The sequence below is a fragment of the Oryctolagus cuniculus genome, chromosome 14 (assembly GCF_964237555.1).
Source record: "Oryctolagus cuniculus chromosome 14, mOryCun1.1, whole genome shotgun sequence".
NCBI classification, from domain to species: Eukaryota; Metazoa; Chordata; class Mammalia; order Lagomorpha; family Leporidae; genus Oryctolagus; species Oryctolagus cuniculus.
This window is the reverse complement of record NC_091445.1, coordinates 77,523,647-77,538,456: the sequence shown is the minus strand read 5'-3', so window position 1 is coordinate 77,538,456 and position 14,810 is coordinate 77,523,647. Positions and strand designations below refer to the sequence as shown.

Genomic DNA, 14,810 nt, shown 5'->3' with positions numbered 1-14,810 from the left:
CCAGCGCACTGCGCCGATCCGAAGCCAGGAGCCAGGTGCTTCCTCCTGGTCTCCCATGCAGGTGCAGGACCCAATCACTTGGGCCATCCTCCACTGCCTTCCTGGGCCACAGCAGAGAGCTGGCCTGGAAGAGGGGCAACTGGGACAGAATCCGGCACCCCAACCAGGACTAGAACCCGGAGTGCTGGTGCTGCAGACAGAGGATTAGCCAAATGAGCTGTGGCACCGGCCTCAGGTAAACTTTTAAAATCTCAATCATCGAGGCTGGCACTGTGGCGTAGCTGGTAAAGCCGCCGCCTGCAGTGCTGGCATCCCATATGGATACCAGTTGGAGTCCTGGCTGCTCCACTTCCAACCCAGCTCTTTGTGTGGCCTGGGAAAGCAGTAGAAGATGGCCCAAGCCCTTGGGCCCCTGCACCCATGTGGGAGACCAGGAAGAAGCTCCTGGCTCCGGATCGGTACAGCTCCGGTCGTTGCAGCCATCTGGGGAGTAAATCAGCTAATGGAAGACATTTCTTTCTCTCTCTCTCTTGCTCTCGCTCTTGCTCTTTCTCTGAAACTCTGCCTTTCAAGTAAATAAATAAATATTTTTTTTTAAAAAAGCGATTTGTAATGAAGTTTCACATTTAAAAAAAAAATCTCAATCATCCCTGTAACCAAGGATATAACCTTTGGCTGAGACAGACAACCACGTGCAAATTAAAAAATTATTCTGCAAGCATCTGGGCTTGGAAAAAAATTATGTCAATAAAAATAAAAAGCATAAAAAAGCACATATCCTAAGCAGGCAAAACAACTATGTCTAGTGGCAAAAATCAAACCTCCAATCTCCTGGCTTATACTTAAAGCTTCATTAAATAGTCTTCTATAACAAGTAATTTTAGACACTGAGGAGAGGGCCCCTCAACTAAAACATCTCACTGCAGGGGACAGAACTCTCTTGCGGCATGAGTAATACCTATTCCCCTCATTCCATTCCATTTGTCTTTCCATCAGTGCCAGTGGAAACCCCAGTTCAGCATACCTAACTGTAAAGACAAGAGATGTTGGCAAGAACACGAAGCAGGTAGAATCCTCATTTACTGCTGGTAGAACCTGAAGTGCAGCTGTTTTGGAAAACAGTCCCTCAAAATGAACGATTCCAGTAATTTCACTTCTGGGTGTAAGCCCCAATGACAGAAAAACACGTCCACACAAACATCTGTATGTGGCTATACACAGTAGCATTATTTACAATAGCCCAAAGAGTGGAACACATCCCAACTGACAACCAGATAAACAAAATGTGGTATATGCATACAAAAGAAGACTATTCTGCAACTAAAACTGGAGTACTAATACAAGCTATAACATGATGAACCTTAGAAACATGATACTAAGTCAAAGAAGCCAGCCATAAACCATCTACTGTGTGCTTCCATTTATATGAAATGTCCAAAATAGGCAAATATGAGGGGTCCTCAAAACGATCATAGAAAATGTGTATTATGAAAAACACTGTGCATGGATTTGTTTTGCACCAAAATAAATTCTATTTTCCATAAGATTTTTGAAGTATCCTTGAACACTGACAGGAAATAGGTACATGGTTACCTGGGGCTGGGGAGAAACTGCTATTAAACTTTACACAGATTAAATTTAACAGAATATTTGAAGACAGAAATGACTCATGATTCAGGCAGCATTCAAAACTAGAAGGGGTTCAGACAGCTTTGATTCAGCAGTGTGAACAGCCAGTTTTTACATGCTTAACAAGAAGCAAGGTAAAGAAATCACCAGATTAGCTACAGGGATTTGCTTTATTTGTGCAAGTATGACAGAAATTCCTGGTTATAAAATCAATTGGCTTGACTGGCTAAAGCTCAGTTTGGTTTCCTAGAAACAACCCCAGGCTAATGGTCTCATGCTTATTTTAAAACTGCTTATGGGTTTGGGGTTTCTTTAAAGGTGATGAAGATGTTTTAAATTCATTACAGTGATGGGCATTCAAGCCTGTAGATATACCAAAAAACACTAAATTGTACAATTTAAGCAGGTGAATTGTATAGTACATGAGTTACACAAGAGCAGTTCAGAAAGTCCATGGAGACTTTATTAAGAAACAAGTTTATTTTGGTGCGAAATCCATGTATACAAAGGGTCTTCAAAATGTTCATGGGAAAGGTTTATTATGAAAAATAAAACTGCATGAATTAAAAAAAATTTACATTAAAATAAACTTATCTTGTAACTCTTTTAACCTGTGAACTTCTTGAGTTACTCTCATATTTATGGCATTGAATAGCCCCTCCTCCATGGATTCTGGGTCTGGGTTTACCACTAGGTTTGTAAACTACAAGTGGAGCCTTCAGAAGAGCTGGCAGGTTGGGACTTGCCCTCTTGAAGCACTGTGATTGCAGCCCAGCCACCATGCTGTGAGAAAAGATGCCAGGAGGCCCCAACTGTCGCAGTATCTAGGCTGAAGTGACAGTTAGGGAACAAGCACTCCAGGGTGTTCCAGCTTCAGCACATGCCATAGGAAACAGAGATAGCCAGCCCTGCCGAGCCCTGAGCAATCTGTATATTCACAAGCTAATGAATGTTATTGTTTCCAGAGGAAAAAATGTTAATTTGAAGGCATCAACACAAAGCCAAAAATACTGTTAGGTATCATGGGTTTTACTTTACGTGTACTTATTATTATTAAAAATCTGTTCATTTGAAAGATGGAGTTACAGAGAGGAAGAGGGAGAGGCAGAGAGAAACAGAGAGAAATCTTCAGCCACTGATTCACTCTCTAATCGGCTGCAAAAGCAGGGACCAGGAGCCAGGAGCTCCATCCAGGTGGCAGGGGTCCAAGCACTTGGGCCATCCTCCGCTGCTTTCCCAATCGTGCTAGCAGGAAGCTGGATCGAAAGTGGAGAAGCTGGGATTGGAACTGGCACCCATACGGATGCCGACACTACAGGCAGCAGCTTAAACTCCTTCAGCCACAGCACTAGCCCTTACATGTATTTTTTCAAGGACTTCTATGCTTTAACAACTCCAGATCTGAGGAAAACCAAACATCCCCGTTTTGGTCACCCTCTCCATCATTTTTCCATTCTCTCATTTGCTCTCTCAGTTAGAAAGCTTTAACATGCATTTCTAGGGCTGGCACTATGGTGCAGCAGGTTAAGCTTCTGTCTGCAATGCTGGCATCCTATATGCGTGCCAGTTCTCCGAGTCCCAGCTGCTCCACTGCCGATCCATTCCCTGCTAATGCACCTGGGAAAGGGGAAGATGGCCCAGGTACTGGGGCCCCTGCACCCACACAGGAGACCCAGAGGAAGCTCCTGGCTTCAGATTGGCCCAGCTCTGGCCACTGTGGCCATTACGGGAGTGAATCAGCAGACCTAAGCTCACTCACTCTGTTTCTCCCTCTGTAACTCTTTCAAATAAATAAATCTTAAAACAAAACAAAACATGCAGTTCACCATTAGAGTCTTTTACCTTTTTACAAATTTCTTTGTTGTCTGGCTTAATACAGAAAACAGCAAGATTCTCACAGCTGCTTCTGCATTCAGTCTGCTGTGATAGGATGTTTTGATTCAAGTACCCAAAAAAATCTCACATAGATATTAAAAGGAATCTTTCAAGGATTTATGTATTTATTTGAAAGGCAGAGTGAGAGAGTGAGAGAGAGTATAAAAAATTACATTTGACATCACCAATCTCATTACAAAGTCTAAGTATTGAGAAACTGTCACAGTCACTGTGGTATAGATAAGTTTTCTAAAATCTGAATTTTTGCTCTGAAACTCTAACTACACAAATATTTTTAACATGAGACAACTACTGTTTTATGTACGTTTCCCATTTCATCACAGAATATCACACAGGCGTGTATTTAAACAAGGGCTGATTTAATAAAATTCATTTCTATTCCTTCATCAAAGGCATTCTGACGAAATGAAATGGGCTTTTTCTTCTCTAATGGCCAATATACAGCAATGAAACATACAATTTCTATTGCCACAGCTCTAATTTGGGCAGAGGAATCAGCAGGAGCTCTATCCATCATTTCCCTGCAAACATCAATGCAGGGAAAGACATAAACAACTTCTCAGTTTTATCAGAAAGTCAGTCCTGACCTAGTGGACTGCTAGAAAGGATTCCTGGAACCTCATGCCCTCTAGGTGTCTGCGCTGGGAGGTTGGCTGTTCTAACAACACACAGCAGGCCAATCTCTTCTGTGCTACGAATGAGCCTGAAAACGACCGATCTGCGGAAGCAACTTACAGGCACCGGAGAAACTCTTTTTCTCCTTACTCCTGGCGATTCGGATTTCACTATGCGACCTGAAGGGGAGCTGCTGGGAGACGGGCTGCGCCGGCCTTTGGGGGCTGGAGACGCAGCGCCCACCTGGCCCTCTCCTTGACATTCAGCGGCCAAGTTACTCATTTCGGATCCATCTCCTTTAATAGGGATTGGTTTTACCACCTGTAATGAAAGTGTCCCAATATTTTTATTACTTAAAAATGTAACAGACAAGTAAATGCTAAGAAATGAATTTAATGAGCTTTTTATTATGAAATATACAGTCACAGAACAACTTTTATTTGTTATTACTTTAAAGCTATGAAGTTAAAGACTCTTTTTTTACTACATAAATTTCATTCATGTAGGGATTACAATTAAAATTGTTATCCTATCAAATTTTATAAGTAGTGCTATAGGCCCTAACTTACTTAACATTCAAAATCAACAATGAAAAGTTAGTAAGCAAATATGGAAAAAGGAGGACTTACAACTTCTACACTAATTTACTCAATTCCAGACTGAAGATTTTTTAAAATCTGCTTTGAAAAAATTCAGGATCTTGAAAACAATACTGGGCATAATTTTAAGTGCTCCTCTGGCTGATGAGTATAGAATCATTTGCTCAACAGCAGCCGCTGTGCCCACCAAACGCGCTAACCTTCCCTCCTCTCGTGGCATTCCCACACTCCCTCCCACTCCACATCTCCAGCCAGCAGCACCTGGGCAGCCCACTCTTGTGGGACAAACTCGGCCTGTCTTCTAAGGCTGAGTGAAAGCCCCACTCCCACCCCCACCACCACTGACACTCTCTCTCTCCTGAGCCCCCCCCCACTCTTTTGTCCACCCCACGCATTTGTACCTGGTCACAGATTGCTTTATGGTATGTCATGCCATTACTCTGTTTTTATTTATTGTACCATCTGGAGATGTTTCCACCTTATTTATTATATTTCAAGAAGAACATCAAGCAGCTTACATATAAGATAACAAAAACAAACAAAATCAGACATCCCAAGCAGACAGTAAGTTTCCCAAGGATAATCTGAGACTGTAAACCATCAATGTAGGGTGGTGTGGTTACTCTTGAGAACTATGTGCTATGTGTCTTATCCTACATGTCTTTTCACTTCTATCCTACACACAGGCAGGGTACTTCGGTATTTGCCACAAAGTGGAGCCTGAGGCAAACCAAAAGTTGGTCTTTGAAAACTGGGTATTCTTAGTTCATGTGTAAGGAAGGTTCCTCTTTGGACAGCTGTGATCTCTGCTGTACGGTATTCTCAAGAGTTAGGCTCTGTGTGAACACCTCTGGCTCAGAGCTCAGAAAGCAGCATGTTTCTACTTCAGACAGCTTCCTTATGTTGACCGAGTGGGACTATACGCCTCTCCAACTGCCATCATCTTCAAGATGTTTCAACAGAACGCTCCCTTTTCCAAGACAAATCCTTGACTCCGCTTTATCTTCTGACGTGAACAGCTAAAATGGCGAAGCATCCCCATCCTATTACCTCATGTTAGGGGTAAATGGAAAGGACAGGAGTCAAGGTCCATGCAGCTGAGCAGTTCCACAGGTTAGACTTACAAGTGGTGGGAGGGTAAGAATATACCTAACAGACTGCAGCTCAATGACGATGGGGTATCCAAAGCCTCAGTGTGTTCTGAGATACTTAAGCAGATCCTAGTTAGCGCCAGACCCCTAACTAACACTTTTTAAGACGACAGAAATGTTCTATCGCACTGCCTGAGAGGTGCCATCAGCCAGTACACGGAGCATCGGGAACGTGGCTAGTGCGACTGAGGAGCCACATCTTCACATGCTTCGTTAATTTACACCTAAACTCACACAGGTGCATGGGACGGGTGTGGGGTGAGGTGATCACATGGCAGGGGTGTAGTTTACACTGCCAAAGTACAGATGAATCAAGCTGCTGTCTCAGCTTGCAGAGGTGATACACTGGAACGACTGGGACCTCTCCTCCCAGTGAGAGCAGCGAAGCCCATTTCACAACAGGATCACCAGGGCAGAGGCTGGAACTTCTCCGCCTTGCCTAATCCAGGAATTTAGGTTTTCTTCCGGCAAATCTTACAGCTGTTTAACTCATCTTCCACCTCATGGGTTTATTTTCTGCTTTCCTGTAAGATTTCCGGAACTAAGAGCTCTTGGAGCCTATCCTAGAGATCAAGCATCTAAAATCGATTGTAAGATTGTTTTAAGTTAGAATGAAGTACAATGTAAAACCAACACAAGGTTTTAGACGCCAACATTAGAGGGCAGTGCTGCTTCAAGCATTCAGCCCTCCGCCAGGTAAGTTCCTAGAACTGTTTAAGTCACTAAATAAGCACAGTTTTAACTATGATTTATTCCAAGTGCTCAGCCTACCAAGCAAATAAAATTATTGCACTTAAAACTTAGTGGAAGCAAAGCTTACAAGGGATATAGTCATGCTTAGTTTTCCACTTCCTCAGAGCAGGTAACCCCCGCCACTCACCACAGGGCCTCTCCTATTTCTCCTTTCCAGCCACTCGTGCTTCCAGGCCGGCATGCATGTTGCCTTCAGTTTCTCCCTGATCATCCGCTCTTCTGGGCGATCATCCATCTTGTGTAGCCCTTTGAGAGTTTCTTTATTCTCCATCTCGCGACTAGAATGGAAAGAGAAAGAAGGAGAATGAGAAATTTATATACAAGAAGTCACTTTCTAGGACAAACAACCCTGTGGATTGTTTTGCATTGTCAACGGACACGGAATCAGAAAGATAACAGAGGGGTGAGCATTATGGCTTAGTGGTTATGCCACTGCTTGCAACACTGGCATCCCATATGGGTACTGGCTTGAGTCCTGGCTGTTCCAGCTCTCTGTTAATGTGTCTAGGAAAGTGACAGAGAATGGCCCAAGTGAGTGCTTGGGCCCCTGCACCCACATGGGAGACCTGGATGAAGCTCCTGGATCCAGTCTGGCCCAGCCCTGGCTGTTGTGGCTATTTGGGGAATGAACCAGTGGATGAAAGATCTCTCTCTCTCTCTGCCTCCGCCTCTCCCTCTCTGTAACTCGCCTTTCAAATAAATAAATAAATGGTTTTTTAAAAGATAACAGATGAAAACGCCAAATGGGTCACGAAAGTTATAAAAGTATTGTGAACTGTATACTAACATTATTGTAAAACTATTATAAAGCAGGTAGTGCTAAACATTGTCTGACAACCATGCCTTATAAAAGAAGAGTTCTATTTAGAAACTGCAGGCTTACTGGCAACATTCACAGCGACTCTTTCTGCTCCTGGGCAGCTAACAAGATGGATCCCAGACATTAAGCACTATATCAACAAACACATTCATGAGGACTGCATGGCTTCTAATGCCACCACGTCTACATCAGACAAGTATTTAGGAGGCTGTATTATGATCCTGAACTCCCAGAATTTCCAGAAACATCAATCAGTACAGACAGAGTCTGGCAGGGATGCTTATTTTCTGAAATGAGTTAAATATTTAATAGGGTAGGTGAAACGCAACTATGTCTTTTATGGTCCTGAAATAATTTTTCAAAGCCTAAATGATTAAACTTGCATTTTCCTAGACCAACAATTCATTAAGTATTTGGGGTACTCCATATCTAAGTATTTGGGGTACTCCATATCTACAGAGTGAAAGTCACCTGGAACAAACATTGTAACTTTGTTACTTTGTTAGTGGAATAAAACAATCTCTAAGAACTTGTGAAAATTAATTCTACAAAGTCTAACAGGTAAAGCATGCCTAGGAAAATGACCAACTTCAAAATATATTTATATCCATCTGCAGACGTATGTACACACCCACCACAATATGTGTGGTTTTTAAAACATGGTTCATTTCCTAAGGAAAATTTTACTGTGGAAGAAATAATGATTTTTAAAATACCAAGCTAATCTTCGACAATGATTCTGGAAAGTGTATAAAGCTAAAGAAAAATGATTTTCCTCCACTGCCAGGAAAAGGAAATACCAGAGACGATAACCTTGAGCTTACTAAAATGTAGTTCAGACTCCTCTAGGACTTTTCAGCTAATCAAAGCTTCGAAGCAAAATCTTCAGAGAAGCAGCAAAACATCAACTTAAAACTAAGGACAGAAAGCAGTCCAGGTTTCACAGAAGCATTGATACTGTCGGAGATTAAACACCTGTGCCAGGGACTGGTCTAGGTGTTTTAAGGAATACAACTAGCAACAACATTTGATCTGAACCTTGAAAATTGAAGTACCACACAGATGTAAAAGCTGTCACCTAGGAAGAAGCAATATGAGATGGGGGAAAAAAAAAAGAAACAAAGACTATTTCATTTACTTGAAATGGTTGGTGGTTTTCCGTGCTCTGATTATATTATAAAACATGAATATCAGCAGTATAGGCAGAGGAAGCATGAGGGAAGGAAGGGAAAAGAGGAAGGAGACAAGAGAAGGCAGAGTTGAGTGCAGCAAGCAGGGGAAGAGGTGGCTGGGTGGGGGCGTGAAGAACACTGAGGTACAGAGGGGGGATGGAAGTGGAGAATGTTTTCCCCCAAATCCATCCTGCTCCATCCACAAGTCCTCAGGATGGCTCAGATTTAGAGGGAACCAAGTCTCAGGCTGACTGCACACCATAGTTCACCTGTGGATTGAACAGCAAGCAATCTTTCCTTCAGTACCAATTCTGTGAGGTGTGGTTAGGCTCCCAGGGGGCTCTCAAAAAACAAGCGCTACCCACACTACCTAACAAAGGTGGTCATCTCCCACCTTCTGGCCCTAGACCTGTCTCTTCCCTCAAACATCTTGCCTCTGCTTTGCATTTTCAGTATCTCTCTTCCTAGAGCCTACCCAAATACACAGAGGACTCTTCTCATGTAAATAAACTGTCTAGGATGAAGGGGCCCTCTTGAAATCTGCAGGATTTGCATTTCCTTTCTATTTGTTTGAAAATATTATAATCATTTAAACCAATTTCTTATTATAATCAGTAAGGAAGAATGTACTAGTAGCTGAACACATCTGAGATCTTTTCTTTAAAATAAATGCCCAGAAACACTGCTGGGCCAAAATGTACAAATTAAGGCTTTTTTAAATTAATTAATTAATTTATTTTTTGACAGGCAGAGTGGACAGTGAGAGAGAGAGAGACAGAGAGAAAGGTCTTCCTTTTCCGTTGGTTCACCACCCCCAATGGCCGCTATGTCTGGCGCGCTGCGACCGGCGCACCACGCTGATCTGAAGGCAGGAGCCAGGTGCTTCTGCTGCTCTCCCATGTGGGTGCAGGGCCCAAGCACTTGGGCCATCCTCCACTGCACTCCCGGGCCATAGCAGAGAGCTGGCCTGGAAGAGGGCCAACCGGGACAGAATCCGGCGCCCCGACCTGGACTAGAACTTGGGGTGCCAGCGCCACAGGCGGAGGATTAACCTAGTGAGCCATGGCGCCGGCCCAAATTAAGGCTTTTTGATGGTACGTTGATACTGGTTTAATATCCTTTCTCTGGACTCCTTGGGGCCAGAAATAGAAATGTTTCAGATCTTACAGCTATTTTGAATTTTGGAAAAGATCATTTGCATACTAGTTAAGCATCCTAACTGGAAAATCCAAAATCTAAAACTTTTGAGCAATTTCATGTCTGTATTCAAGAAAATGTTACCTTCCCTCACAACGTCCAGAGCAAGTAGCTGACTGACCTGGTCTGGACCAGCCACAGGATCCTACGGAGATTTCCTCACAGGGTCACTTCCTCATTAAAACCGGCCAGCGGGCTTCCCCCAGGCTTGGACTAACAGCCCAGTGTTCAGCACAACCCAGGAAGCCCTGCACGGTCTGGTCTCACTTCAGCTCCTGCCAACCAGGCCGCACCTCACCCTCTGCTTCAACAAGGCCTCAGAGGCTCCAAGACCTCTCCCCCGGCACAGGCTGTTTCCTACTCCGCACCCTTTCTCCTGGGTCTTTCCACCCACAAGACCTCTCTCTCCTCAAGGCCTGAGTCCTTCTCAGTCCACAGGAGAACTCCCAGTTCAGCTCTTCACAGCGCTTGTCTCTTCTCCCAGTGCTCAGGAGCACTGCCGACCACCACCCCCACCATGAACGCTGAGCTCCACGAGGGAGGGCAGGGCCCACAAGCTTTATTTGTCCGTAAACCTCATATCTAACCACATGTGACTCAAAACAGACACTAACACACACGTTATACGTGAACGATCACTTATGATCAGCTTTGGCAATCCCAAGCACCTTCTTGGTTTTAAAGTTTAATGACTACTAATGTTAATGAATCTTTCCATAGTTCTGTATTTCATTAATTTCAATAAAACATTTTCATTGTTTCTGAATTAATCTGCAAATATAAACCAGAGTTCTTCCTCGCGTCTTCAAAATTATCTTTTAATTTTAAAATTTATTTTACCCACATCTAATGCCTGAAATCTGAATGTCTCTTATAATCAGTAATAATTACATATCACTAATCTTAAAATATAATTTCCACATTTTAATATCTGAAATTTTAATGCCACTTACAATCAAATGTTATTGTAATTTAATTGGCATGTTTTCCCCACTTTTTTCATGGTATATAAAATAATGATACAATTTACAGCCACAGGGATTTTAGAACCAATGAAATATACAGTAAATCCTATTCTACCTGCCAGGAAGAAATTAAATTACACCTACTCAGTTTCATTTGTCTCTGAAATGGAAATCAAATGGGAAAAAAAACAAATTTTTATTACATCCTTGCTTATTTTGTTATAATCCTAACATATTATATATATACACACATATACACACTTATGTATATGATTTTGATATTTACCAGACATGCATGCATGTATATATACATTGATTAATGATTCAATTAATATCAGAGCAATAGCAAGGGGAAAAAAATCTGTTTTTTTTTTTTTTTTTAAACAAAATTAAACAGCTGCAAAGTCCCTGGTGATGCCAGCCACATCTAATTTACCTTGGTTTAAACACCAATATTTGGGCATTATTTTTGCCTTGTCCACGACTAGAAAAATACCTGCTAGTTTAACTAAAATAATAGCTCATATATTTGACTTTTACAAAGAAGAGATTTTAGCAACATAGCATGCTTTGAGAAAACTACCTTCAAGATTTAAAAAATAGGCAAATACAATCTGAGCTAGCTAAAATCAGAAACTAAAATACTGCTACAGATGAGGCTTTAGCTTCCTTTCCTGTTTATTTAGCTAACATGAGGCTTCCTGCTGTTTTGGGGATATCCAAAACACATATCCAAGTGGATTTCTGCGAGTGGATTTCTGGTTGACTTAGAGCTTCAAGGATCCTTTCTCCCCTGAGGTTAGGTTTCTAGTCTTGGACACCTTCTCAACCTGGAGAGTTCACCTGTGAAAACCTGAGATGCCGCAATGGCCCTTCTCAGGGAAGCCACATGGTCTTCCCTTCATCTGACCTGGTCGAGTCACTGCTGATTCTTCTACGAGTTTGCTTCCTTTTAGTTCTGGGTATGATCATCTTCCTAAAAAGGTCACAGTACCATAACCTAGACCCTATTCCTGAAGCCCCTTAAAAGCTAACTCCTGCCCTCTTCCCACAGCAAATACTAAGCACACCAAGATATTTGACACTGTGCAGATTTATTTTCTTCACTAGAAATACCCTTTGTCATCATCATGCTGTCAATAAAGAATCCCTATCACCATTCTATGGCAGTTAGCTAAACCTTCCTGGCATGCTAAGTATTAACTGTCATATGGCAAAAGAAAAAAAAAAAGCTTAAGCATGTTTCTGTTTCATCACGTCATGAGCTCTTCCAGTACAGGTATATTTTATTCACTTTTCTACCATTAATGCCAAATGGTCCTGGACAGGCCACAAAAGGCACCTAACCCAGTGTTCTGGTCAGGATGCATGAAGGCCCACCCAGCCACAGCCCTCCCGTCTGAAGGTGGGCTGTGATGCTGAGGGTGCCACGGTTTCTACATTGAACCCACCCTGCTGTCCACATGAGGTTGGTCCAAAGACTATACTGGTACCAGACATCTGAATCAGATTTTCTCTCTCTGGGAGTCTGACTGCAAGATACATGCATCCTATCACTGCAGCAAGCAAGGCATGTAAACAGAGAGATAACAAGGCAAAAAGCAGAAGCAGTGAGACAGAAGTAAGGGAGAAAAGAAATTAATCAGAAATAGATGAACTTACAGAGGGAATAACCAATAAAAGTAAACATGAGAGCGATACCTGGGCCCCTCCATGTGCTGTGAGATACTGTCTGGTAACTTCTATACTGCTCTGGGTGATGAGTAACTAGTTCTCCAGGGGTTGCCTGTGTGCTGCAGTGAACTGGCACAGCGGGTTAACACCCTGGCCTGGGGCACCACATTCCCATATGGGTGCTGGTTCGAGTACTGGCTGCTCCACTTCCAATCCAGCTCTCTGCTATGGGCTGGGAAAGCAGTGGAGGATGGCCCAAGTCCTTGAGCCCCTGCACCCGCATGGGAGACCCGGAAGAAGCTCCTGGCTCCTGGCTTCGGATCAGCGCAGCTCTGGCCGTTGTGGCCAATTGGGGAGTGAACCATCAGATGGAGGACCCCTCTTTCTTTCTCTCTCTCTGCCTCTCCTCTCTCTGTGTAACTCTGACTTTCAAATAAATAAATAAATAAATCTTTTAAAAAATAGAAAATAAAAAACTTCTTCATGGATTCTTTACTTTGCAAAGAAATAAACACGTCTCTGTTCTCTGAAAGCCTGAGGAGCCCAATTGAAACACTGGTCCTGCTCAGTGCCTGGCACTCAGGGGACACTCGGTAAATAGCAAAAATAGTGCCTCCCAAGTCCACTATGATTTCTTCAGTTACCTGTGGCAGGGTTCACCATTACAATGGAGCAATATGCTAATCAACAAGCAGTGCTATGGAGCCATAACTTCCAGGCTGTGTCGTAACAGCACAAGTTAACATCACATGCTCAACAGGGTGCTAGGCGCTACATGTGTATTAACTTACTTCAGCCTCCCAGCAACCCTGCAAGGTGGCTGCCATCTGAGGCTTAGAGGGACTGGGTCCCAATGAGGGCCACACAGTTGGTAAGCGAGGAGCAGGACCCAGCCCCAGCCCCTGTCCCAGCAGGACTGACCCTAAAGCAGCGCCGCAACAACCTGAATCAGATTCACCGGTTAGCACTCAGGTAGCTACGCTGCCGATACAAACCAGCTTCATGGAGGTTCACAGTGAGACTTAGGAAGCACAGTAATTCTGCTCCTTAGTAGTGTAGTTCATAGTAACAGAAGGAACTAACACTATAAAGGTCATACAAAACCTTCCTGGAAACAATGGGACTTAACCTTAGCATAAATAAAGACCTCTGTAACGGTTAGGTTACTCTAAATAACACTACATAGAGCAAATCTGGAACTATTGGTGTCTAAGGAATCTTGAAGAACCCTGGAAAACACACTGCATGGCCTGGGACAGGCGGAATTCACCCAACTGCAGTCCACTGCGAAGTACTCACACTGGTGGGGCTGCAGAGCCCTTCAAACTCACATGCTTTGCGAGAGATGAGAGCAAGTCCAGCGCGAGATCCTCAAAATGTGAGTTTCCGGGAAAGGACAAGAGAAGGAATGCCTTGGGTGAGGATAGAGTCAAAGGGATGAAGCAGAGAGGCTAATGCTTCCTTCCCACCCAAGGGGCAGTGCACTAGCAGCTCCACAGGGATTAGCTCAGCCATTTCTCATGGGGTAAGACTGTTACTATCCCATCTTATAGATGAGAAAAAGGACAAGGGAGAGGTTAAATTACAAGTTCAAGGGGATACAGTCTGAATATTAAAAAAATGCAGAAGTTAAACTCAGATACAAGTGACTCCTATAGGGGAATAGGAAAATGAACATTTTAAGTGCTTAAAATTAAAATTTGTTGCCCTGTATCTGATGTATATGCAAGCAAACACAAAACTGAAATATCTGTATCCCAATACTGGTACAATTCTGTTTCCCAGAAAACAGTTTTTCTGAAGATACCCTATCTTCTGGCAAGAAAGATTAAATAACCTTCCATCTTTAGACAATGCAGTTTTTACAACACAACCAAGGTTACAAAAGAAGTAACCGTGTATACAAATGGCTCACATTATGAAAATCAATTCCAAGAAGATTTCATTCCAGGCTATACTCGGCAATGTTTGATTCTGAAAACTCCATGCAGCATATGTGTTATGAATTTACAGTGAAAAGGAAAAGCAAGTACTACCTTTTCCCCATATAACCACCCTCTCTTGAATGTAACAACTGATTTCTTAGTCTGAGTATGGCCATACTATCATTCAGTTTTATAATATGCTAAACTCTATCAGAAATCATTTTATGGGTGTGTACGTGTGTGTGTTATTTCCAGTATTGTGTGCAAACCTCTCTATTTGGTTCCTTGACAGATACAGGTACAGAATTTACCTTTTGAAAAAACTCGTGCTCTGATTACATCAACAGTTAAATAATATGGAAGCCAAATAACAAAGTAATGTGACTGATTATAAACCATGAACACCAGCAGTTT

General features: G+C 42.7%; 1 protein-coding gene across 1 annotated transcript in view; it reads right to left on the bottom strand.

Annotated features, from left to right (window-relative positions):
- MAP3K1 (mitogen-activated protein kinase kinase kinase 1) overlaps nt 1-14,810 on the bottom strand; it is a 74,658-nt gene that overhangs the window by 28,113 nt on the left and 31,735 nt on the right. Inside the window, exons 2-3 of the mRNA XM_051853771.2 lie at nt 6,771-6,921; nt 4,261-4,461 (exon numbers count right to left, since the gene is read on the bottom strand). Of these exons, the coding sequence (XP_051709731.1) occupies nt 4,261-4,461; nt 6,771-6,921 (352 nt within the window). The remainder of the gene's footprint in view (nt 1-4,260; nt 4,462-6,770; nt 6,922-14,810) is intronic.